Source organism: Polistes fuscatus, unplaced genomic scaffold (assembly GCF_010416935.1).
Source record: "Polistes fuscatus isolate 324 unplaced genomic scaffold, CU_Pfus_HIC Scaffold21, whole genome shotgun sequence".
Classification (NCBI taxonomy): domain Eukaryota; kingdom Metazoa; phylum Arthropoda; class Insecta; order Hymenoptera; family Vespidae; genus Polistes; species Polistes fuscatus.
Window position 1 is genome coordinate 3,274,627 of NW_025113098.1, and position 22,475 is coordinate 3,297,101.

The 22,475-nt window shown below is 28.2% G+C and overlaps 5 protein-coding genes across 12 annotated transcripts; 3 read left to right on the forward strand and 2 right to left on the reverse strand.

Moving 5' to 3' along the window:
• Nucleotides 1-5,053: 5,053 nt before the first annotated feature.
• Nucleotides 5,054-11,208, forward strand: LOC122517700 (protein transport protein Sec31A). The gene is made up of 14 exons (XM_043636221.1): nucleotides 5,054-5,186; nucleotides 5,773-5,984; nucleotides 6,066-6,388; nucleotides 6,485-6,582; nucleotides 6,665-6,910; nucleotides 6,986-7,279; nucleotides 7,371-7,739; nucleotides 7,825-7,945; nucleotides 8,072-8,371; nucleotides 8,444-9,597; nucleotides 10,209-10,283; nucleotides 10,358-10,600; nucleotides 10,706-10,777; nucleotides 10,851-11,208. The coding sequence occupies exons 2-14, from the start codon at nucleotides 5,782-5,784 to the stop codon at nucleotides 11,037-11,039; spliced, it is 3,687 nt and encodes a 1,228-aa protein (XP_043492156.1). The 5' UTR covers nucleotides 5,054-5,186; nucleotides 5,773-5,781; the 3' UTR covers nucleotides 11,040-11,208.
• Nucleotides 11,209-11,635: 427 nt separating this feature from the next.
• Nucleotides 11,636-15,002, reverse strand: LOC122517564 (integrator complex subunit 10). 3 transcript variants are annotated; one of them, XM_043636017.1, is made up of 9 exons: nucleotides 14,812-15,002; nucleotides 14,521-14,697; nucleotides 14,308-14,375; nucleotides 13,960-14,203; nucleotides 13,215-13,722; nucleotides 12,805-13,121; nucleotides 12,519-12,683; nucleotides 12,122-12,380; nucleotides 11,636-12,066 (listed from the first exon to the last, which is right to left on the reverse strand). In XM_043636017.1, the coding sequence occupies exons 1-9, from the start codon at nucleotides 14,896-14,898 to the stop codon at nucleotides 11,900-11,902; spliced, it is 1,992 nt and encodes a 663-aa protein (XP_043491952.1). In that variant the 5' UTR covers nucleotides 14,899-15,002; the 3' UTR covers nucleotides 11,636-11,899. The 3 variants fall into 3 exon arrangements, with proteins under 3 accessions (XP_043491952.1, XP_043491953.1, XP_043491954.1); XM_043636018.1 differs by having other exon boundaries at nucleotides 14,903-14,999; XM_043636019.1 differs by having other exon boundaries at nucleotides 14,954-14,979.
• A 321-nt stretch (nucleotides 15,003-15,323) lies between these two features.
• LOC122517568 (ubiquitin-like protein 5) lies at nucleotides 15,324-16,961 on the reverse strand. 4 transcript variants are annotated; one of them, XM_043636027.1, is made up of 4 exons: nucleotides 16,870-16,961; nucleotides 16,678-16,701; nucleotides 15,799-16,011; nucleotides 15,324-15,465 (listed from the first exon to the last, which is right to left on the reverse strand). In XM_043636027.1, exons 3-4 carry the CDS (start codon nucleotides 15,974-15,976, stop codon nucleotides 15,422-15,424), a joined length of 222 nt encoding a protein of 73 aa, XP_043491962.1. In that variant the 5' UTR covers nucleotides 15,977-16,011; nucleotides 16,678-16,701; nucleotides 16,870-16,961; the 3' UTR covers nucleotides 15,324-15,421. The 4 variants fall into 4 exon arrangements, with proteins under 4 accessions (XP_043491962.1, XP_043491963.1, XP_043491961.1 ...); XM_043636028.1 differs by lacking the exon at nucleotides 16,678-16,701 and having other exon boundaries at nucleotides 16,870-16,957; XM_043636026.1 differs by lacking the exons at nucleotides 16,678-16,701; nucleotides 16,870-16,961 and adding an exon at nucleotides 16,211-16,245.
• On the forward strand, nucleotides 16,960-19,549 carry LOC122517567 (surfeit locus protein 4 homolog). The gene is made up of 3 exons (XM_043636025.1): nucleotides 16,960-17,174; nucleotides 18,047-18,721; nucleotides 18,814-19,549. Exons 1-3 carry the CDS (start codon nucleotides 17,124-17,126, stop codon nucleotides 18,898-18,900), a joined length of 813 nt encoding a protein of 270 aa, XP_043491960.1. The 5' UTR covers nucleotides 16,960-17,123; the 3' UTR covers nucleotides 18,901-19,549.
• A 44-nt stretch (nucleotides 19,550-19,593) lies between these two features.
• On the forward strand, nucleotides 19,594-22,294 carry LOC122517565 (histone-lysine N-methyltransferase SMYD3). Of its 3 annotated transcripts, XM_043636023.1 has the most exons (7): nucleotides 20,064-20,460; nucleotides 20,622-20,863; nucleotides 20,979-21,283; nucleotides 21,395-21,674; nucleotides 21,752-21,759; nucleotides 21,833-21,914; nucleotides 21,991-22,099. In XM_043636023.1, the coding sequence occupies exons 1-7, from the start codon at nucleotides 20,333-20,335 to the stop codon at nucleotides 22,017-22,019; spliced, it is 1,074 nt and encodes a 357-aa protein (XP_043491958.1). In that variant the 5' UTR covers nucleotides 20,064-20,332; the 3' UTR covers nucleotides 22,020-22,099. The 3 variants fall into 3 exon arrangements, with proteins under 3 accessions (XP_043491955.1, XP_043491958.1, XP_043491956.1); XM_043636020.1 differs by lacking the exon at nucleotides 20,064-20,460 and adding an exon at nucleotides 19,594-19,939 and having other exon boundaries at nucleotides 21,752-21,914; nucleotides 21,991-22,294; XM_043636021.1 differs by having other exon boundaries at nucleotides 20,066-20,460; nucleotides 21,752-21,914; nucleotides 21,991-22,294.
• The last annotated feature ends 181 nt before the right edge of the window (nucleotides 22,295-22,475 follow it).

Sequence of the window (22,475 nt, forward strand, 5' to 3'; positions counted from 1 at the left end):
AAGAAAACAAAATATTCTATCTACGGGCAATAACGAATGTGTACGTATATTCCAGGAATTTCTCGAAGTGAGAACAGAAGAAACGAAGACAGCCGAAAACAAAACGAAGACAGCCGAACGTTCGACATGAAGGACGCGTTACGTGTTCATTCCTGATCAGTCCTTCAACGAGCTAAGATCTAACGAACGTGACGTATTAAACTATTATATATATATATAACGTTATCAATTTTTATTAACAATTTTTACTGATATTAAATACTTTATATGTAATTTTATACAAGTAGTGAGATAAAGGCAATTAATATTGCTTGAATTTATATTGATTCTTTATGATAAAATATCTTTAAAAGTGTGCAATGCCTTCAGGAATGATTCACAGGATATATTGTTCTATAATCTTTTTAGTATGTTTCAGCTTTTCAGAGTTTTATTTAATTTTATTTTATTCATCGTCATCCTAAGGGTAGGATACCCATCCTGCAGTCATCAATGAAGACTAAAAGTAAGTATATTTTCCTATTAAACGTTTCTATGATAACTTTAATGGTTTTTTATTATAACGATGATATTAATTGTTCTTTTTCTTTTTCTGTTTCAGAACATCATTGCAATCGAGCGCGTAGGCAATGAGGTACTCGTGTGTTGCATCGTAAAAATAAAATACAAAAGAATCGGAAAGTAAAGTCAGTGTTGTACGCCGTATGTAAAGTTTCGTTTTCGGTTAAGAAACTCCGTAAGTTTCTTTATTCGGTTTAAACGTGTGCTCATCGTCATCCTAAGGGTAGGATACCCATCGTGCATTCATCATGAAGAATAAACGTAAGTCAATTTTTATTTTAAACACTTTCTCAATAATTATAATAATTTTTTTACTTACAACAATGATATTTATAATTTTGTTTTTATTTCTGTTTCAGATCATCATGGGAATATATCAGTGTTGGAAGTGTTTGTGAATTGTGTTTGTGAAGTGTTGCAAGTGTTCGTGCATTGCTATCGTGCGCGAAGCAATATACGGGAGTGTTGTATCGTTAAATATAATTAAAATCACGGATTAGAAGCACGTTCGTTCGTTTTCATTTCAATTCGTCGCGTTCGCGAACATTTTTGAAATTATATATTAAATTAACTGCGACCAAGGCAGTAATTGCATTAGAGTTTGTTCGAGTAAAGTTATATTTTTATCTTTAAACAGTCGCACAGACTGTTCGCGTATTAGAATCAGTGCATCAATGAAGATTTTTCTACTTGCATTGACTGTGTGCAAAGCAGTCTTTGAATTAGTTGTTTAGAATCAGTGATCGGGCGTAAAACAAATTAAAATCAAACGCGAATTAGAATCAGTGTTGTTCGTCGTATAATAAAATTTCGGTTTCGCGATAAGAAACTCATCTATAGTTTCTTATTTTCGTTTATACCGCGTTTTTAGATTCACGCGAGGTGCATCGCCATGGTGCAATTGAATTTCATCCCATTGGAATGCATTGTAAGTATCTATTTTTATTTACATTTTATTCGATTTTATTTTATATGATTTTAGATTATATTGCAAATAACTTATCGTTTTGTTCTATTTTATTTTACAGATATGACGACGGACTTTCTACCTTATCAAAGATGTGGAATGAATTCTTCGATGGATCTTCGATGGATCTTCGATGGATCTTCGATGGATCTTCGATGGATCTTCGATGGATCTTCGATGGATCTTCGATGGATCTTCGATGGATCTTCGATGGATCTTCGATGGATCTTCGATGGATCTTCGATGGATCTTCGATGGATCTTCGATACTCGCATTCTACAATACTTGCTGCGAAGTAGGAGTGTTTTGGAGCCATCGTAGAACTTCTTATGCCGTGAGTTAAAATTTAAAGTCCCTCCGGTGCTCAATCATGTCGAGGATGAAAGGTCCTAATCGGCACGAGTTACTGGTTGTAATTATTCCAATAAATTAGTGACGAGCACATGAGTAATTCCTTTCTAGGAGTTACTCATGAAAATTGTATATTGTATTGTATATTTTATATTAGTTCAGGATAGGTTTTCTTGTCTCACCGGTTAAATTCATTTAATTAATAATGCAATTGATTAATGCACTTTCTTTTTAATTACGTGTTTTATTCGTGGTTAGTAGTGATGAAATCGAGCATTTATTTACTCGTTTTCGTCCAGAAAAGCATGTAATAAATGTCTTACATGCATTGCTTCGTACTTAGTTTATCTAATCGCGATTAATTTCGATATATCGATACTTCGATATTATAAATAAATGAGCAAGAAGACAAACTCATTCGCGACGGATAGATTCTAGCAGTTAAGTGGTGGCTCAAAGCCCAGTTCTTTTATTAGAACAGCCAACTTAATGAAAGGAGTCGTCCGAGGTTTTTAAATATATTAAAATATTTTAAAAGATATTAACAGATTTTTAAATTTATTATTCATCAAATAAATTGTAGAGTCCTTAGTCGCTTAGATGAATATTTATTAAAATGTATTCATGTGTTATATATTTATGTGTCTTTAATCATAATTTTTAGATCAGGATTTTCAGCTTCTAATATACTAATCTCCCGTTTCTCCCCCCTGTACTTTCTGCGTTCTCATCTATGCGTGTGCCCAGGTGCTACTCGTATGGGTGAGAAACGGTTAGTATAGGTTTAGTTTTAAGTTTTTCCCCTATTGGCGGCTGTTATTGTGCTAGTGATTGCACGATGTACTTTACACCTGTGTGTGCGTATTAGGTAGAGTGTTTTGTACATCGTTTCGCGATATTTTTTAATTAATACATCATTTAATACTGAGAACACTACTTCTACATATCACGTGTGATATGACAAATACGAGTATTTCTATATTTTTATATTTATATTAAATTTTTCTACTTTTTTTTTGTAATAAAATCGTTTTGAATAGTAGAGTTACCGCATTTATTTGTGGAAACTATGATATACTCGTATATAACTAGTATGCAATATATACTAGTATATACTTGTATTTTTGCATTAGTCATTTTTGCAATAATCACTAGCCTTGACAGACGATTACAGCATTGGTACGTACTCCCATAAGTTTAGAAAACACGCGTTTGAACTAGGGTGTCGGAGGTGCCCCGGGGCATGCTCTCTAGTTTAGGCTTTTGCACCCTGGTGGTATGTGAGAGAATCGTGGAGTGGGTGGGTGGGTATGTACGTATGTTTGATCTTTTTGGATATTGCCAATATACAGGCAGGTAGCATACTTAGGTGTGAATGTTTATTTAATTTGTAAGTAGGTAGAGACCGGAGAAGTCGCGCGATTGTAATTTTCACTCAGGAGTGGAAAATTTCTTCTCCGGATATTATACAAAGTTTCAGCAACCTTTAGATTCATTTATCATTTAAATATTTCTTTTATTTTTTTCATATATTGCTGATACTCTGTACCGCGAGATATAAATCAGTATCGAATGATTCAAAAGTCTTTGCATTTTCTTAAAAATTAATATTTTTTTCGAAAAGCGAAGATAGCTGAATACGTTGGATACTTACTTAATATTAAGTATATTAACGCTTTGCTCTTTTTAGTAATTCCTAATGAAAATACTTCGTTTGTTATATATGTATAGTAAATACAAAGTAGAATAAAGATAAAAGATAAAAGTGGTCGAGTAAAAAAGTAAGACCATATAATGTATGACAAAGTTCATGCATTTGTTTGATATTATTTAATTTTTTAAATGCAAAGTGTTAATAATAGGTTCATCGATTAGATCAAATATCTGTTGAGGCATTCGAGTAAATGTAACAGTACGACTTGTGGATTTTTTTGGGATGCGATTGTTCAGGAAATGTATTAAAAAATGCTCTTAGAAAAAGCCTCACAGCAGCGTTTAGGGCATGAAGAAAGAAGAGGCATTATGCCGAAGAGGCCCCCACTTAATTGTGGCTGAAGAGGGCAACTACTATTGAGACTATTGAGTTATTTTCAAATGTTCAACAGCAAGTTCGAACTTTTCGGAAATAGCTCTCTAGTCATATTTTATATTTTATTATATTACTTTATTGCTCGTCATTAATTTGTAGTTGTAATTGGAGATGATGGACCATTCCATCTCCTTGGGGCACCAAATTTGTGTCCTTCAAAATCGTCAAAAAGATGCATATGTGTTTAGTCAGAGTCAAAAATAGTAAAATTTTTGTATTATTAAATTTTGAAGCCTAAATAACGTTCGGTAAATATTACAGTAATTTTTTTTTTCTTTTTTCGTCTTTAAAATTTTTTACTTTGATCGTATTTTATTACATTTGCAATTTTTCTTTTTCTATATAATGCAGTTTAAAAGTATTTCATAATAATTATTAGATATTATTTTTTTTAGTAACTTAATATTTGTACTTTTCCTTTTTCTTTATATATATATTTTATGTAAATGTAAAATCACGCGTTTAAATTTAATTTCATTGCAACGGTAAATAGAGATTTGATAAAAATAAATATAGATTTTAATTGAAAAGTGCATCTGCGAATAGGACGATTTATATGTCAGGCTATGTTGTCACTTGATTGTATGACTAATATAGTTTTCTTTTTGTTACAGGTGATCATCGTTGGATTTACCATCTTCTCGTCTTGATTTTCTTGTACTTGAATTTTTAATAATCGCTACTTTTTAAAATGTATATATAAATGCACTTCTGAAGGCACACACATGTTTTATACACCAAAAATTAAATATAATTTTTATTTAAAATTTTTCTACAGTATATTATATAGTATCATTTACTTTCAAAGAATATATCATATACTGTATATACTATCAAAAAATACTGTATTGTTTGTTAGTATTGTACTGTCATCGCGTTAAGTACTTGCTATCGCCCACTTATTTTCAGGTTAGTAACTACAATGAATGCGGTTATGCGAAAAGTGGACTTATGAGCTTCTATGTACTTCTGTATTTTTTAGTAACCTGGTCTCATATTATTTTCTCTTTGACTTGTTAAGTTCTTATTGAAATAAACAAATATTATTTCACTAACCATGATAATAATAAATAGTAGAAATAATAATAGATGTCAGCACTTGTCTATATATGCAGTTCGCCACGTTGGAAGATTAACGGCTGATAGCAATCTGCTTGACATAACTAAAACTGTTTTATATCAATCTTAGAATACTTTTCTTCACTCGATTATATTAAGGTAAGAAATAATAAATCATATTATTGTTAAATGAATATTATTATAATAAAGTATTGTACATTGAGAGGTATGACAGAACTGAATGTAATAGGTCGCTGAACTTTACTTAAAGAAAAACTTTAATAAAATTTAAATGAAATAATTTTAATGTTTACATAATGATATTACAATTAAAAAAAACAAATTATATCTAAAATCACATGCTTATATTTTTTCATAAGGATTGTTGACAGTTCCAGTTAACGAGAGAAAATAAAATGAAAAATTAAATGTATGACGTATTTTAATATGCTGAAATTTTTTAATAAGCTATTATATTTCTATTTATAGTAAATAATGAACAGTTTTTTAAAATTCATTATAAATATCATTATAAGTATTATATACTATAATAAATTAATTATACTATAAAAATACTAGTAAAAATACTAAAGAATTTAATATAAAACATTAGTTTATTATAATTAAATTTCAATAGGTTCACATTAATGATATGCTATCTATATAATCATTTATCTATTATATGTATTGTCTTATATACTTTTATATATTATGTTTATTATTTTTGTATCATTTATGTTACAAGATATCAAAGATGAAGGTTAAGGAGTTATTAAAAACTGTCAATGTGGCATGGTCTCCGCCTGCCCAATATCCAATCTTATTAGCTGCTGGAACCGCAGCTCAACAGCTGGATGCTAGTTTTAATACTTCTGCTAGTCTTGATTTGTATTCAATTAATTTACAACAGCCAGGATATGAAATGGAATTGAAGGCCAGCGTGGCCAGTGATCACAGGTTTTAATTATTTTTCTTCTTTGTAATCTTACTTTCGATATTAAAAATATATTATTTAATAAATTTATAAATTTTTAACAGATATCATAAAATAATTTGGGGAGCATATGGTAATAATCCGGCAGGTATAATTGTTGGTGGTTGCGATTATGGTGCGATACAAATCTATTCAGCTTCTAAAATGTTAAACAATGAAAACAATTGTTTAATAAGTAGTCCAGATAGACATACAGGTCCAGTAAGGGCAATGGATTTTAATCCATTTCAAGCAAATTTATTAGCAACCGGTGCAACTGAAAGCCAAATTTATATATGGGATGTAGTAAATATTAACACTCCAATGAAACCTGGATCTGAAAGTCAACCATTAGAAGATGTTCAATATATTGCGTGGAACAAACAAGGTTATTATTTTATAATATATAATTCAGAATAAATTTGCATATTATATATTGTATAATATGCAAATTGATAGCAAAAATATTTGTTATACTTTCTAGTACAACATATTCTTGCCTCCACATTTTTACAACGTTGTGTTATATGGGATTTAAGAAAAAATGAACCAATAATCAAACTAACAGATGCCAATTCAAAGGTAGCATATTTTTTATTTTTTATAGAAACAAATACTGATTAAAAACAATATTCACAGAATAATTATAATTTCATGCCTGAAGGTACGATGGAAAGTAGTTCAATGGCATCCAAATGTTGCGACACAATTATGCTTAGCATCGGAAGATGATCAAGCTCCTGTTATTGAATTATGGGATTTAAGATTTGCCACGTCACCATTAAAGACATTACAGAATCATCAACGAGGTGTTCTTTCAATAGCATGGAACCCTCATGATCCAGATCTTCTTTTAAGTTGTGCAAAAGATAATAGAATTTTATGTTGGAATCCAAATTCTAATGAACCGGTATATAAGATTTACTTTTTAGAAGATTATGTATTTTAATTATAATTAATAATGACAAATTATTTATAAATTTAGAATGGAGAAGTAATATGTGAATTAACACAAACAAATCAATGGAACTTTGATGTCTCATGGTGTCCACGACATCCAGGTTTAATTGTTGGAACTAGTTTCGATGGGCATGCAGCCATATATTCTTTACTCGGTGGAAGACAAGAAGTATCTAATGAAACATCGAACAAAATTGTTGATTCATTTCCTGGGATGGATCCTTTTACACAACCCCATCCTACAGTTCAAACAGAATCAATTGCAATTTTGACAAAAGCACCAAAATGGTTGAAGAAACCTTTTGGAGCTTCATTTGGTGTAAGAATATATTATTGATAGAAACGATAAGTTGTTTTTTCAATGAAATTATAATTATTAATACCATTATTAATTTTTTACTCCTTTTTAGTTCGGTGGTAAATTAATAATTTTTGAAAATGAAACAGCAGACCCAAATTTACCTATGAATTCAAATAGAAAAGTATTAATATCACAAGTAATTACACAACCAGATCTCCTTCGAAGATCAAATGAATTAGAAGAAACCCTTAAGAGTGAACAATATGCTGATTATTGTAAAGGAAAAATCGATAATACAACAGATGAACACACTAAAAAAATTTGGAGTTGTGTTAAAGCATATTTTAACAATAATGTCACAAAAGACATATTGGATTTATTAGGATATAATATAGAAGCAATGAATAACAAATTAAATCAATTTGTACCTCAGGATGAAATAAGTACACTTGCAGGAGGTATTGCTAATCTTAACAATGTAAGCTTTAATTACAATTACTCCTACAAAATATTACATAGAATAAATAATACAAATTAAATTTATTTTAATTGTAATGTAATAGGTAACAAATGGTAATATAGATGGAGGTGCAGTATTTGATGCTATTGTTCAAGAACAACATAAAAAATCTACAGCTTCTGCAATGTCTACAAATAATAATTTCAAAATAAATATTTCTGATGGTAATTTTAATAAATCTTGATATTTACATAGTATAAATACTTCACATAATAATTAAATTAATCTGTAATCTACTACCAAAGGTAAACAAGTTTTAGATATTTAAATTATCATTTTATTCATTATAGATGATGATGGACTTATTGCACAAGCAATTCTTTTGGGAAATATTGAAGCTGCTGTATCTTTATGTTTTAAAAGTAAAAAATATGCAGATGCAATTATTCTTTCAATGACTGGAGGACCCGAATTATTAGCAAAAACTCAATATAGGTATTTCTCGGAACATACTGGGGCACTTAATTCAATTATAAATTCATTAGTTAGTGAAAATTGGACTGATATTGTTAAAAATGTTGATATAAATTGCTGGAAAGAAGTATTAATAGGTATATTTACACATGGTCAAGAACGATCAACGTTGTGTGGTAAGTGATAAATTCTTTTTTTTTCTCAGATTATGATTAAGCGTCATTATAATATATTATTTAATATTTTAGACATGCTGGGAGATCGTTTAGCATCTAGCGAAAATCCTGATTTAAAAAAACAAGCTCAAATATGCTATATCTGTTCTGGTAATTTAAATAAATTAATAGAAGCATCTGGGGCTGAAGTCCAAGAAATTGTGGAATTGATTATAATAATGCAAAAAGCTTTAGAATTTCAAGGTATTAGAAAAACTGATATTGAAGGTAAAATTGCTAATGTTCTAACTCAATATGCTGAAATGCTAGCGTCTGAAGGAAATCTTGAATCAGCTCTGAGTTACCTTGAAAGTAGCAAGGAACAAAGGATCAAAAATTTACGATTTAGGCTTTCTAGAGCCTTAGGTTATATTGAAGAGTGCAACAGAATCATAGAGAAAGCGCCAATAAAACAAAATTATAATGAACAAACTCATAGACCTTTACAAAATCAGAATTTTCAAAATACATATAATTCATTATCACAAACTACATCGGCAATTGGTGGATCTCCTAATTACAATTGGAATACTACTCCTATTAAACAATCATTTGGAACAGCATCGACTCCGTATAATATTCAATCAACACAATCTTTTGTAACACCTTCTGCTCATACTCAAACACAATCGACGCATTACGATCAATATCCAACAGGACGCCCATATGGACAACAAAGCAGTTTACAGTCCCCTCCTCCGCCCCCTCCTACATCTGGATCAAATACTACTAGTAATTCAAGACCGTCTAGCGTTGGACCTCAATCAAGATCCAAATATCTTATAGATCCATCTGTAAAGTCTACGTCATCGTATGGTCAAAGTGCTTTTCAACAACCTTTTACTCAACAACCACAAGCATTTTCTTCTCAACAAACTGGATCTGTACCAGGATACAACGTACAGTATCCATATCAGCCACAAGCACCTGTTCCTGGCAACACATTTCCAGGTCAATCACATAATTTCATGAACTTACCGTCGAAAGAAACAGAATCTTTTAAACCACCGTTATCATCTAGTATGATGTCTATGTCTCAAAATTCTTCTCAAGTAGACGCATATAATCAATACAATCCGGAACCGATTTCCCAAATGTCAGCATACAACAGTGAAAGTAGTTATAATTCAATGTCACAATCATCTGGATGGAATGACCCACCAATGGCCAAAAGTTCTAGAGCACAGGTAATTTACTATATATTAATCTATTATTCTCTATGAAACAATTTAATCAGTATGATAAGGAGTAATTATATCATGTACTCGAAGTCAAATGAATGCATGGCTATTAAAATAAAGACTGATAACATGTATATATGTATGTATATATTTAAATGATATAGCCAATATTGGCACTACACAACAAAAGTGAAATGTTTGCGGAACATGCTGGTACACGGAAATGGAAAGCAAAACATTTGAAGAATATAAATGTAAAGGTAGTTTCGTTAATTTTCAACGTTTAGAGTGCCACTCCCCTCTTTGCCATTTTTATTTATTTCTTATATGCCTTCCATATTACGTATATATCTTTTCAAAACTATTATTATGGATATATAATGACATTACTTATCCTAGATTAACAATAGCATTTGTGTGAATATTAAGATAACTAATATGTAACATAAAAATTCATATTTAGCTGCTATAAACTGCTTTTTATACAAAGACTAGTATTATATACTTCATGGTTATTTGTATTATGACAATATTTGCTAAAATAATAAAATTATAGTATAGATAAATATTTATATATAACATATATTATATAATTATAACTTTAATAATTTTTTCAGCCAAAATATGAATTTCAACCTCAAAGTCCAATACTACATCCTTTGCGAAATACAATGCCACAACCTGAGCCTAATGTAAATATACAAAAATTAAATATATCATATTTATTATTCTTATAGTAATTACAATATCTTATAAATTATTACAGATATTACCACAAGATAATTATTACAATGACTCTCAGGCATCTTATAATCCACAGCAATATGTTCATAACATTCCAAGTGCTAGTACTCAATATAATAAACCTGTTGATATTGCACAACCTGTAACAGTAGCAAAAGCTATGGAACCTGAAAAAACAAAACCACCAATACCTGAGGAACATATGCATTTGAAAACTGTATTAGATGAACTGAAAATGCAATGCTTTGAAAGTGCTACAAATCCGGTATATACTAATTCATTTAAATTAAATATTATTGTATTATGTATTCTTTTATATTATATAATAACATATTACAAGTTAATTTGTTTTTTTTTATTTTTATTTCAGCAAATTAAGAGAAAAATAGAAGATGTATCTAAAAAATTGGAAATACTATATGATTGTCTCAGAGAAAATAGAGTACGTAAATTATCATACTATTTCATGCATATAAACTGCTTTTATATTTACAATTTTTTAAATTACTTTTTAGTTATCACAAAATACCATTCAAGGATTACATCAAATATCAGAGATGGTACAAAATGGAAATTACTCTAGTGGTCTAAGTTTACATACGCAATTAGTATCAGGTCCAGATTTTAGTCAGATATCTTCTTTTATGCCTGGTATCAAAGTATTACTTCAAAGTGCCCTTCAGTTAGGAGTTTACATTAGATAAAATATATGCTAAAAAATGTACTGTAGACATCCTCGTTATAAAGGTTTATTTTATCATCTTTTGTGAAAAGACATACTTTATTCTACATTGAAAAAAGTATATATCTTTTCAATTTCTTTATTACATCATTTACAGTTAATAGCATAAATAATATAATTTATGAAGTTTATATTTTTCACTCTTCTGTCACTGTATCAAAATTTCGATACAACCATGTAACACCTGTTTTTTTTTATTGTAATATATTGATGAATAGTTAAAAGACCATGAAAAAAGGTATGTTTATATTTTATAACTGTTTTTATATAAATTATTTCCTTGATTGGTTTTAACTTAAAAGAAATGTATATAAGCAATATTTAAGTTGATTTTGAATAATGAAGGTAAAAACTTATTTTTGTATACAAAAATATTCTTCTAGCATCTTTCTTATCTTTTAAATTGGAAGAAATAAGAAGAATAATTATTGTAATATTAATGTTTACACTTATGTTAATTATTTTAAATTTGTTCTAATAAATAAAATTATATAAGAAAATGATAATGTTTATATACAAGTGGAAGTATTTAAAATATAAATATGATTTACTCGTTAATACACATATATGGACTTTTATTTGAGCTGTATTTTGTAATTACTTTGTTATATAAATTGACAGAAAACGTGGGAAGCCAAGAAATTAAATAATACATTATATATATGAAAATATGTAAATCTGTACATGCTTTATAGTCCCGATAAAATAATTTATAAAAATCTAACATTCACTTATTTACAGATACTTATGATAAAAAAAAAAATAACTGTAGATGTGTGTATATGTTACTTATTTCAGAAATGAATTAAGTGAAATAATAGTTTACTGTATAATTAAACTATGTAAAATTGCGCTCTTTTCATTGACAATAAATTTTTGCAATAATTCATCTAATGGATCAACACCGTCTCGAGCTGCTTGGCGTCGCATAGCTTGTTTCACTTCTTCACGGACTCCTTTGTCAGCACCACGTGTTGTAATACGTCGACCTATAAAAAGAATATTGTACTATTGTACAATAATAATTTAATGAAATATACATACTTTGTAATACTCCTGAACCAGTAGCGATATCTAAAGATACACCACCACCATGTTCTGTCCATAAGTACGTTAATTCCTCTAAAATATCTACGCATATAATATATGATTGAAATAATGGATATACAAAAGATCCACGATTAATAATTCTTTCAGTAATTATAGATAATGTGCTAGCTTCTTGCGGCCAATCAATCTGCATTAAAACTAATGCATGTCCAATAGCCAAATCTCCTACAGTTCCGGGTATAGAAAAATTCTCCTGAAATATATAAATTATAAACATTTAAAAGCCAAATTAAATAATTACAATCTTTAAGTTTAAAATCGTTACGAAATAATCGTATTGTAGAATAATGTTTTCTACCAATTATAATAATATTAGCGGATTATACGGTACCTTTATAGCTAAAAGAAGTAACCTGCAACAATATTGTAAAACAGGGTAACGTGCGAGGGATAGGTAATGCAAATGTCTCGTAGATGGAACGGTTAAATTATGAGATACTTTCCCGCATACTGAAGGTAAAGAGCTTGCCACTAAAACAATATATTCTAACATACCCTATAAAAAATGTTTCAATTAAATTTTTATCCCATTTTTATATAACATTTTATATAATTCATTTATATTATAAATATATTGATAGATATATAACATTTGCATAATATAAAAGACGACATACCTTATAATCTTTTAAAAAAAAGCAAGTACTAGCAAATCGCAGATGAGTAGACAAAGAGGAACCTTCTTGAGATAATCTAGTTAACACTTCATGATGCAAGCCTTTATACATAGCTAAATCAGTTGCAAATGGATTTAACCATGCATCCAATCGTGCCTGTTGATTAAGTTTATCTATCTCTATTTGTAAATAGTCACTACTGTGCAATAAATCCCATAGTTTAACTGCAAAACCGAGACCATTGCCACTGTAGTCTCCATCACTAGTTACAACAATTCCTGAGTTATCTTCCCTTTTTCGTTTTTTTAATTTTGGCTCTAAATATAAAAAAGAATATTTGTTACTTTTCTATAATATTTGTCTATAATATTTGCTATAACTCTATTATTTATAAAGTTAAAATGTTATACCAGTAAGAGAAGAAATTAGCTCTCCAAAAGCTTCTACTAAGCAGTTCATAGTTTCTCCATTATTAATAAGCATTGCATGTTCATTTAGTATTCTTAATAATACTACAATTGCACACATTAATAATTGTCGTACAACAACTTCTTCACATAAATTAGCAGCATGTACAGCTGCATACTGTTGTAGTTTCTCGCTATATGTTTCCCGATTCCAAGGCATGGAAAATAAATTGCTTAATTCCCATCCTAATTTTTTTCCGATTAATTCAACTACATGGAAAAGTCTATCCCATGGATATTGAATTTGTATATCTTGCGGATGCTGTATGTATGCTAAATAAAATTCCACAGCTTTACAGAGCAATCTTAATCCAAGACGAGGGTTCAGTTCAACAGGAGCAGCTCCAAGTAATGGTAATGCATCACAAGCTAATAACCGTCTAAAACCATTTACAGCACGTCCCGGATGACTATGTTTTTCTGCAGTGAGTAGAGTCTCCACCAAACGCGGCTAAAAATTATAAATTATATCTTAAATAAATATATGTGTACATCTTTGTTATAATGTATACAGGGTGATAAAAAGAAAATAGTTTGATATTTAAAAGGCTTATAGTACTCATCGAAATTAGTAAAGAATGTCTAATTAATATGAGTCCTAAAACCAATTTTTTTCGCGTAAATTAAATAATATCGAACTCTTCTTTTTATCACCCTGTATAAAGAAACTCTATTTCAAATTACTGACTCCATGTGTTGGCGTAGTTTGAGGAAATTTACGTATTAAAAGAAGTAACAATTTACAATGTTCCATTGTATCTTCACTATGATCAGCTGTCATAACTAATAAACGATGCTGTAAATCTTGAGGGATATGTTGAAACATTTGACATAAAAATTCTGTCTCTGGATCACATTGTTCGGAACGTAAACATGTAGTAACCATTTCAATTTCTTTCCAAATATCTCGATCATCTGGAAAATTCTGAAATCTGCTTTTCCGCAAAAAAAAAAAAAAAAAAAAAAGAAAAAATGTAAGTTTAATTTTCGTCAAGTTCATAAATTAATTTTAAATAATTATTAGTATTACACGTACATTTCACTAAAACATTTTGCAGCTTCCTTGACGTTTTTTGATAGCTTTTCTATTCGGTACGCTTCAAACTGAACAATATAATGATTTTTATGTATTATATATTACCTTTATGATTTTTACAACTTTAATGATCTTTATATTAAAAGAAGTATTTAACAAAAAATAATAATAAATATTTATTTACAAAATAATAACTTTAAATACGTTAAATACCTGAACTTTCGCACTATGAGGAAATAATGATTTAGCGGTGATAAGCCAGGACTTTGCTGCATAAATGTCACTTGATAATGCTTCTTTAGCACGCATTATTAAATAATCCTCTTTCGATAATTGATTTTCTCCCCCGGAAGATTTTTCCAACATCGTGAAGCAAGGTATCTCCGTTTTCTTAAAAGTAAATGTGTATATTTGTTTATGATATTTAATCTCTAATAAGGGGAATCGTATGAAGTACGTCAAATCGTAAAGAAATTTAAAAATGAAAGGTTATGTTTTCATTACTCGCACGTGAATCAGTTTCAAAATTACTAAAATGTCTTTAGTAAGCCTAAGCTGTTCGTTAATATCAGAAACATTTTCTAATTGCATTTACATGATGCTAGATAAAAAAAAAACTTAAAAATTATATGCAGTTGTCTACTACGTGAACTTGTAGATCGACGTCGTTCTAATCTATTAAACGCTAGGTGGCACTATATTGGGCTTGGAGTGCTATATATATATATATATGTACATACATATATACAAGATCATAAATATAATTATATGAACTTTTTTTTCTTTTTTATGTATTTAATATACTAAAACCATCCCTGAAGTGTTATACGTACATATTTTTAAACACCCTATATATATATATAATTCTATACCTATCAAATTTGTTAATTTACTTTTTGTTATGTACTCATAACAAATACAACAAATATGTAATTAATTTCATTAATATTAAAGGATTTTTACATTCCTCTCTCTCTTATATTTGAAAAATTAATATTACTTACATCGTATATTAATAATGTTTTAAATAAAAAATTTATTTAAATACAAGTGGAAAATAATAATAATTAATACATTAAGATATTATAAGTACTTATAACGAATCTGTACACAACTATTGATAATATAACTCTAAATTCATGCCATCGTGTATTTCATCTAAAGCATTTGATTAAGGAAAGCATTGATAGAAGAGTTGTTGCTAATAACAAAACTATAATGACTCGCTCATTTGCCAAATCGATTAGTTTTATAAAACAAAAAGTAGAGAAAGTGGTGATGTAGTTATATACATCATTTCATTTATTATTCAATGGTCATTTAGTGACATTAAGTGTACTTACCAAAAGAATTTATTTTAAATATAAAAAATGAAACATCAATATCTCTCAAGTGTTTTGACAATAAATTAAAAAAATAATTCTACATGTAGAGTTAATCGTTTTGGCCTATGAACTGCTCATATAGATGACTTAAAATATTGAAGGATACAGTCCTGTAGTTTAATATGGTCTTTGAAGATAGTGTACCATTTCTTTAATACAATTTTTTCCCAATGTGTTCCAGTTTGAGCTGCTATAAGTTTCTTCAAATCACCAATAGTATCATCTGGATTACACTTCACTCTAACCTTTTTTCCTAATCGATCATTGCAAGTTATTTCTAACATTTTTTTATAATGTCGATTTTAATATTTCCTCAAGTCTACAAAATTCAATTATTAATTGGATAAAATTACTTAAAAATCTATTTCATATCTATTATTAGTCAGCTATTGTGTATACCTTATATATTTTTATTCCTATCTAAGCTTATTCTTGTTTTGTATAAATATGATAATAATTTAATAATATGAATATTATAGAAATTGCAATAGAATGCATATTACTATTATTATACTTACAAAATTAATTGTATGTATTTTGTTCGCGCTAATACATATATCTATATATATATATTTATATATATATATATAATTTGATATGTGATATGTGTTATATTATTCCAATTTTATTATAATTATTATTACGCATATATTTATATATACATATATTTTATCAAAATTGCATCATAATAAAATCCTGATAACATAATCAATTCAAATAAACAATTTTCATTAAAAAATATATTTCTTTTTGACAATTGCAATCAAATGACACTACTTAACCTCACAATTTTTACATCACTACGTTAATCAGAACATGAACATTAAACATACATTTGTATATAAATATATGATATTATAAGTACGTTAAAATATACCTATATATTTTTTTGTACTTCCATTGTATGATAGAGACTATTATATATCTATTTGTCCATTTTTCTTCATAAAAAAAATATTAAATCGACATTGAAAGCGTCACTTACCCTTTAACGCGGTATATTAGAAATCTATAATATGTAACGGGAGTTATTGGTTAAATGTATAACTATATTGTATTAATAGCTATCTCTTTGGTTACATTTATAGTAATTTAATATTTATAGTAATAATTTTCAGTATGTAAATAATGGCGAATGAAATCTTTTAAATCTGTTATGGATTCTGATCATACGTACATTTTTCGACCACGTATGCCGGAAATGACGTTAACTCAATCTCCACATCATTGAGAGGAGTCCGAGTATCGTGTACAGTGGTTTGTAGTCGTGTTAAAGTATAGAAATCGGCGTGCTCGTCTTACCCTATCTCAATCTTTCTCTCTTTCTATTCTATATTTCTATCCTTCTCTTTCTCATTTCTCTTGGTACTACTTGTGTGCGCACACGTGTGTATGTATGTGCACACTTTTTTACTTTTTGAATAAAACACGATGGTGATCTCGCAGGAGGTTCTTTCAAAAGCCGAAGAAATAGCAGATCAGGTAAAATAATCGATATTATTATTTTTCATATTTTGTTGTTATTTGTTTTTAATTAATTATATATAAAACATAATGTATATTAGATTTCAAAAAAGACGGTACGAGCACCCACAGATATATAAGTATCTCCTGTCAACGTCATCGTATCCAACATAACATGTTTGCTCACATATTTCCATATATATTTTGATATATACGTTTTATTCTTGACTAAAAAGATCATCAAACATTGTTTTCAAATGCAAAGTTTTAATTAATATCGTAGACAAGTTGTAATGTTTAAAGGTTATGAGTACATTCGATGTTGTATGTCTCTATGTATTTTAGTAAAATATTTTAATTTATGGTTTCTTATTTATATTTTATATTTATTTAACAATTCATCGGTATATAAATTTTAAATAATCAACATATTTTAAAATATCTATATATTGAGAATAATTTAAATTAAATTATATTTAACTTTGTAATATAATACTTTTGTACAATGCAATGTTAAGAGAACAAAATTCTGCATATCATCATATATTATATTGCTATTGTATATGTAATCTATACTTGTTTATTCAAAATTTATTTGATTTGCTTCAATTACTAGAATTTATCTTATTTTATTTTATCTTATACAGAAATTAAATATTTTATTTTTATGGATATAAATAATTATGCTTTATTAATAATAATTAATATTAATAATTTATTTTTATAATTATATTACTGTAATGTGAAAGAGATTAATGTTATATTAATTTATAATTTTTATAATGAAAATATATTGTGAATGTTATTGGGCTATTACAATTGATTTAAAGTATATTATATTTTTAAAAATGGAATGATAATTTTATTATTTTATTTTTTTGTTATGACAGGTTATACGTAGTGGGAAGCATATATTACCAACTCTTGCACGATTGTGTCTTATATCTACATTTTTGGAAGATGGACTTCGAATGTGGTTTCAATGGAACGAACAGAAAGAATATATGGATATGTCTTGGGGTTGTGGAAAATTTTTAGCTCATGTCTTCGTTTTTGTTAATTTAATTGGGCAGCTTGGAGGATGTGTTATGGTCATTGCAAGATGGAAAGTCAACATAGCTTGTGGAGTTCTATTTTTCATATTGGTTTTACAGACATTTGCATATAGTATTTTATTTGATATGCAATTCCTGTTCAGGAATTTAGCACTGATAGGTGCATTACTTCTGGTTTTGGCTGAATCCAGAGTTGAAGGAAGATCATTATTTGCTGGAGTTCCATCCCTTGGTGATAATAAACCTAAAAATTTATTACAACTTGCTGGAAGAATTCTCTTAGCATTCATGTTTATAACTTTAATTCGCTTTGAAGTATCATTCCTTCAAATTTTACAAGATATTTTGGGAAGTATTTTAATGTTGTTGGTGACTATTGGATATAAAACTAAACTTAGTGCTTTGCTTTTGGTACTTGTACTTTCTGCATTGAATGTTTATCACAATGCATGGTGGACTATTCCAGATCATAAACCATTACGAGACTTTCTCAAATATGACTTTTTCCAGGTAAAATGTTATTTCATTATATTTATATATATTTTCAAAATATCTCTACATTTCTCTAAATAATAATAATAAATATATATTCAATTTTACAGACATTATCAGTAATTGGTGGCCTTTTAATGCTAGTATCTTTGGGTCCTGGGGGTGTATCGATGGATGAGCACAAGAAAGAGTGGTAGACATTTAATAAACTACCATCAAATACACCATTACATTATCACACATGTAAAGCCAAACTTTCACCCATTCCTATTTCATCGTACGTTCGATCGATCTTTAGATGGGATTATCGCATGCTGAATGAACAGCTCCAAACAAATAAACAAACAAAAAGTGTAATATAAACTATTCAGTTAAAATAGACAAAAAAATAGTCAAAACAAATTTCAAAATCAACTACGCATAAAAGCATATGAATATAATACCATATATATATATATATATGAAGGCAGAGTGGACTTTGAATGATGATATTATGTCCATTAAGCAGAGTTTAAAAATTAAAAAAAAAAGAAAATACAAAGTGGCATGCAAAAGACTAATTTATATATATAAAAAAAAAAAAAATAATAGCATTGTATATATGACACTGCGTTTATTATGAAAAATATATTTTTTCTGTGTGTTTTTAATCTTTTTTTCTCTCAGTCTTAAAACTTATGGCACATACAAGTGTATATGATTATAATATCAATATATTCTTCCATGAAATTGCAAAGCAATATATTAATTTTAAGTCTGTAAAAGAATTAATTGAATTTATTGTTACCCTATTTTTTGAGAATTTATTGCAGTTTTATGTTATTGTAAATAAAATATTCAATTGTATATTTTTTCTTACTAACTTTTATTTTTTTATACAATTAGAAATGTGTACTTGTAAATGTAATTGAAGAATCGGGTTAACAGACATTATTATTGCTAATAATATATTAGCTTTAAAATAAACCAATCTTAAAATAACTCAAGTTTAAATTTATCTGTCTAAAGGGGTAAGAAAGTCTAGAGTTGCAGACATTAGAAGCTTTTGATCGTCGAAAGTAATCTGCCTAATTTAACGCTTTAAAACTATAATTTTTTATTTTTTAAAATGAGAATTAAAAAAGCATATATTCAAGATTCTATAAATGCGGGAACAACGATTTTAACGTCTAAACCGTTTGCACATATTTTAAAAAGTTTATTTCGGAGCGAAAGGTGTGATTATTGTTTAGAAAGGTAAGATTAAAGAGAGATAACAGTTTGTGATTTATTTATATCTTTCCTTTTAAGTACTACGTTTATCATTTTGTAAATATTTATAATGTATTATTATTAACTGATAAATTTGATTACATTATTATTATTATTATTATTATTACTATTTCGTAATTATATTAAAAATATGACATAACGTTCCTCTCCCATACGTGACAAATAACGGTAGAATAATTTGTTATTAAATAATAAACGTTTATAATTCAGTGATTTAAAAATATGAGGTTATGTATACGTAGTAAATTCCGGCATTCCTTGTGTATTTTTTTCCTCTTGTGTATTAGAAAACTTATTAAAGAAAACAAACGTTTATGATATAGAGATTATAATCATTTTCTAAATAAAACGTGCTAAATGTTTCATACAATGAAAGAAAATGAAGATATTTTAGAAAAAGGCACTGCAATTATAATTACCAAACCTTTTTCTTTTGTTCTAAGTTCGAATCAAAGAACAAATAGATGCGATAATTGTTTGAAAAGGTAAATAACTTTTACAAAGGAATTAGGTTTTAATGTTTTTTTTTTTCTAATATTGTCGCATAATATAAAATAAATAAAACATTATGTCAAGGTTATGACCCACACACACACACACTACATACATAATATTTACATAAATTTTAATTATTATTTTTTCTCAGTGGAAAACTTTTCAAGTGTTCTGTTTGTCAATACGTATATTATTGTAATCGTAATTGTCAAAAAGAAGCTTGGTCAATACATAAAATAGAATGTCCAAATTTAAAAAGAATATCACCCAAAACAATACCCGATGCTGCAAGACTCATGGCTCGTATAATTATAAAACTTCATCGAGGTGGAGGAGAAGAAATGGGATATTATTCTGAAAAAAATTATAGAAAATTTAAAGATCTTATGTCTCGTAAGTATATGTCTCTTTAATTATTAATCTTAATATGATAAAGTAATCTTTTTTTTTTAAGGAAAAAATATTGAATGCAATAATTAATAAATTTTGTGATTTTTCTCTCGTATAGATTACTCTGATATTAAAAAAGATGCCAAACGAATGGAACATTTTATTTCATTGTGCGCAGTTCTATTTGCATTTCTTGAAAACATACCATTACCAAATTCTGCAGAGTTAATGGGTATTTATGGTAGAATATGTATCAATTCCTTTAATATATTAGATTTAGATATGAATAGTATTGGTGTTGGCATTTATCTGGCACCGTCTATAATTGATCACAGCTGCAAACCTAATGCTGTAGCTGTATTTGAAGGAACTACAATTATTATAAGAACACTTGAAGATCTTCCATGTTTAAATTGGTCACAGGTATAATAATCATTTTTAATTTGATTAAAGAAATAAATATTACAACAATGATCCTTTCTTATTTACTAATAATTATATACTATATACTCTAATATAGATTTCTGTGTTCAGATAAAGATATCATATATCGACATTCTCAATTCAACTAAAGATAGACGCGAAGAATTAAAGAATTCATACTATTTTTTGTGTGATTGCCAAAGATGCATTCAACCAGAGCCAACGGCAAGAGCTGCTGCTTGTCCAAAAACGTCTTGTACATATCCAAATCCTTCCGATGCTACAGAATGTAAAAAATGTAATGAGAAATTTCCGCCGAATTTTAAAGAAACATTTGACGAAGTTACGGAATTCTCTGCCCATCATTTACAAGATATGAAAAATATGGCTTGTATCCTTCTTAATTATAATGTACAGAAATTTATTCTATATATTACATACAGGCTATAATTCCTTATCTAATAATAGACCTTGATGTGAGTAAAATATGCCTAAAAAAACAGGAAGGTGTTCTACATGCATTTAATATCCAATATGTACGTACTTTAGAAGCAGCATTCGAGGCATCTGTACGTTTATCTTCATGGGAAGAAGCAGAGGATTATGGACAAAGACTTATACCAGGATATTTGTTAGTATTTTATCTTTATATGAATATTTAACATTTATATTTTGATATAAGTATAAAATTATTTTTTACATTACAGATTATATTATGGAGAAAGATATCCTTTAACGGGATTATTATACCTTATGATAGGAAGAATTCAATTACATCTGAATAAAGCAAAGCAAGCTTATGATGCATTAAGAAAAGCGCATTCTTTATTGACAATAACACACGGGGAAAGAAGTACTTTAATGTCAGAAAATTTGAAACCTCTCTTATACAAAGCCATGAATACTATTAGAGACTTATAGGTTTAATTATTAAATATTTAGTAAAGTATTTAGTAATAATAATCTGTTAATTTTTTTAAATAATAAAGTACTTTATATATGAACAAATAACAAACTGTCCCAAGCCCAGGCAAAGAAGGAGGGTTCGAGGGTGAGGCCAGCAACCTACCCTCGGTAAAAACAATAAAGCGTTCCAGGAAATAGCAATAAAAACTATAACAGGACGAAGTCCTTTAAAAAAAAAGAAGAAGAAGAAATAACAAACTAGTATATAATCTAGGTAGGTAGTGAT

Excerpts from the sequence above, each read along its gene's own strand:
- LOC122517564 (XM_043636017.1), bottom strand. The coding sequence starts at position 14,898 with ATGCAATTAGAAAATGTTTCTGATATTAACGAACAGCTTAGGCTTACT. Across the intron at positions 14,204-14,307 it reads GCAAAATGTTTTAGTGAAAT|ATTTCAGAATTTTCCAGATG; the intron begins GTACGTGTAATA and ends GCGGAAAAGCAG. Across the intron at positions 12,381-12,518 it reads TACTTCTTTTAGCTATAAAG|GAGAATTTTTCTATACCCGG; the intron begins GTACCGTATAAT and ends TATATATTTCAG.
- LOC122517567 (XM_043636025.1), top strand. The coding sequence starts at position 17,124 with ATGGTGATCTCGCAGGAGGTTCTTTCAAAAGCCGAAGAAATAGCAGAT. Across the intron at positions 17,175-18,046 it reads CCGAAGAAATAGCAGATCAG|GTTATACGTAGTGGGAAGCA; the intron begins GTAAAATAATCG and ends TTGTTATGACAG. Across the intron at positions 18,722-18,813 it reads TCAAATATGACTTTTTCCAG|ACATTATCAGTAATTGGTGG; the intron begins GTAAAATGTTAT and ends TCAATTTTACAG.
- LOC122517565 (XM_043636020.1), top strand. The coding sequence starts at position 19,812 with ATGAGAATTAAAAAAGCATATATTCAAGATTCTATAAATGCGGGAACA. Across the intron at positions 20,864-20,978 it reads ATTTAAAGATCTTATGTCTC|ATTACTCTGATATTAAAAAA; the intron begins GTAAGTATATGT and ends TCTCTCGTATAG. Across the intron at positions 21,915-21,990 it reads AGACTTATACCAGGATATTT|ATTATATTATGGAGAAAGAT; the intron begins GTTAGTATTTTA and ends TTTACATTACAG.
- LOC122517700 (XM_043636221.1), top strand. The coding sequence starts at position 5,782 with ATGAAGGTTAAGGAGTTATTAAAAACTGTCAATGTGGCATGGTCTCCG. Across the intron at positions 6,389-6,484 it reads TATTGCGTGGAACAAACAAG|TACAACATATTCTTGCCTCC; the intron begins GTTATTATTTTA and ends TATACTTTCTAG. Across the intron at positions 6,911-6,985 it reads ATCCAAATTCTAATGAACCG|AATGGAGAAGTAATATGTGA; the intron begins GTATATAAGATT and ends TTATAAATTTAG.
- LOC122517568 (XM_043636027.1), bottom strand. The coding sequence starts at position 15,976 with ATGTTAGAAATAACTTGCAATGATCGATTAGGAAAAAAGGTTAGAGTG. Across the intron at positions 15,466-15,798 it reads CCATATTAAACTACAGGACT|ATGAAATACACGATGGCATG; the intron begins GTATCCTTCAAT and ends CAAATGCTTTAG.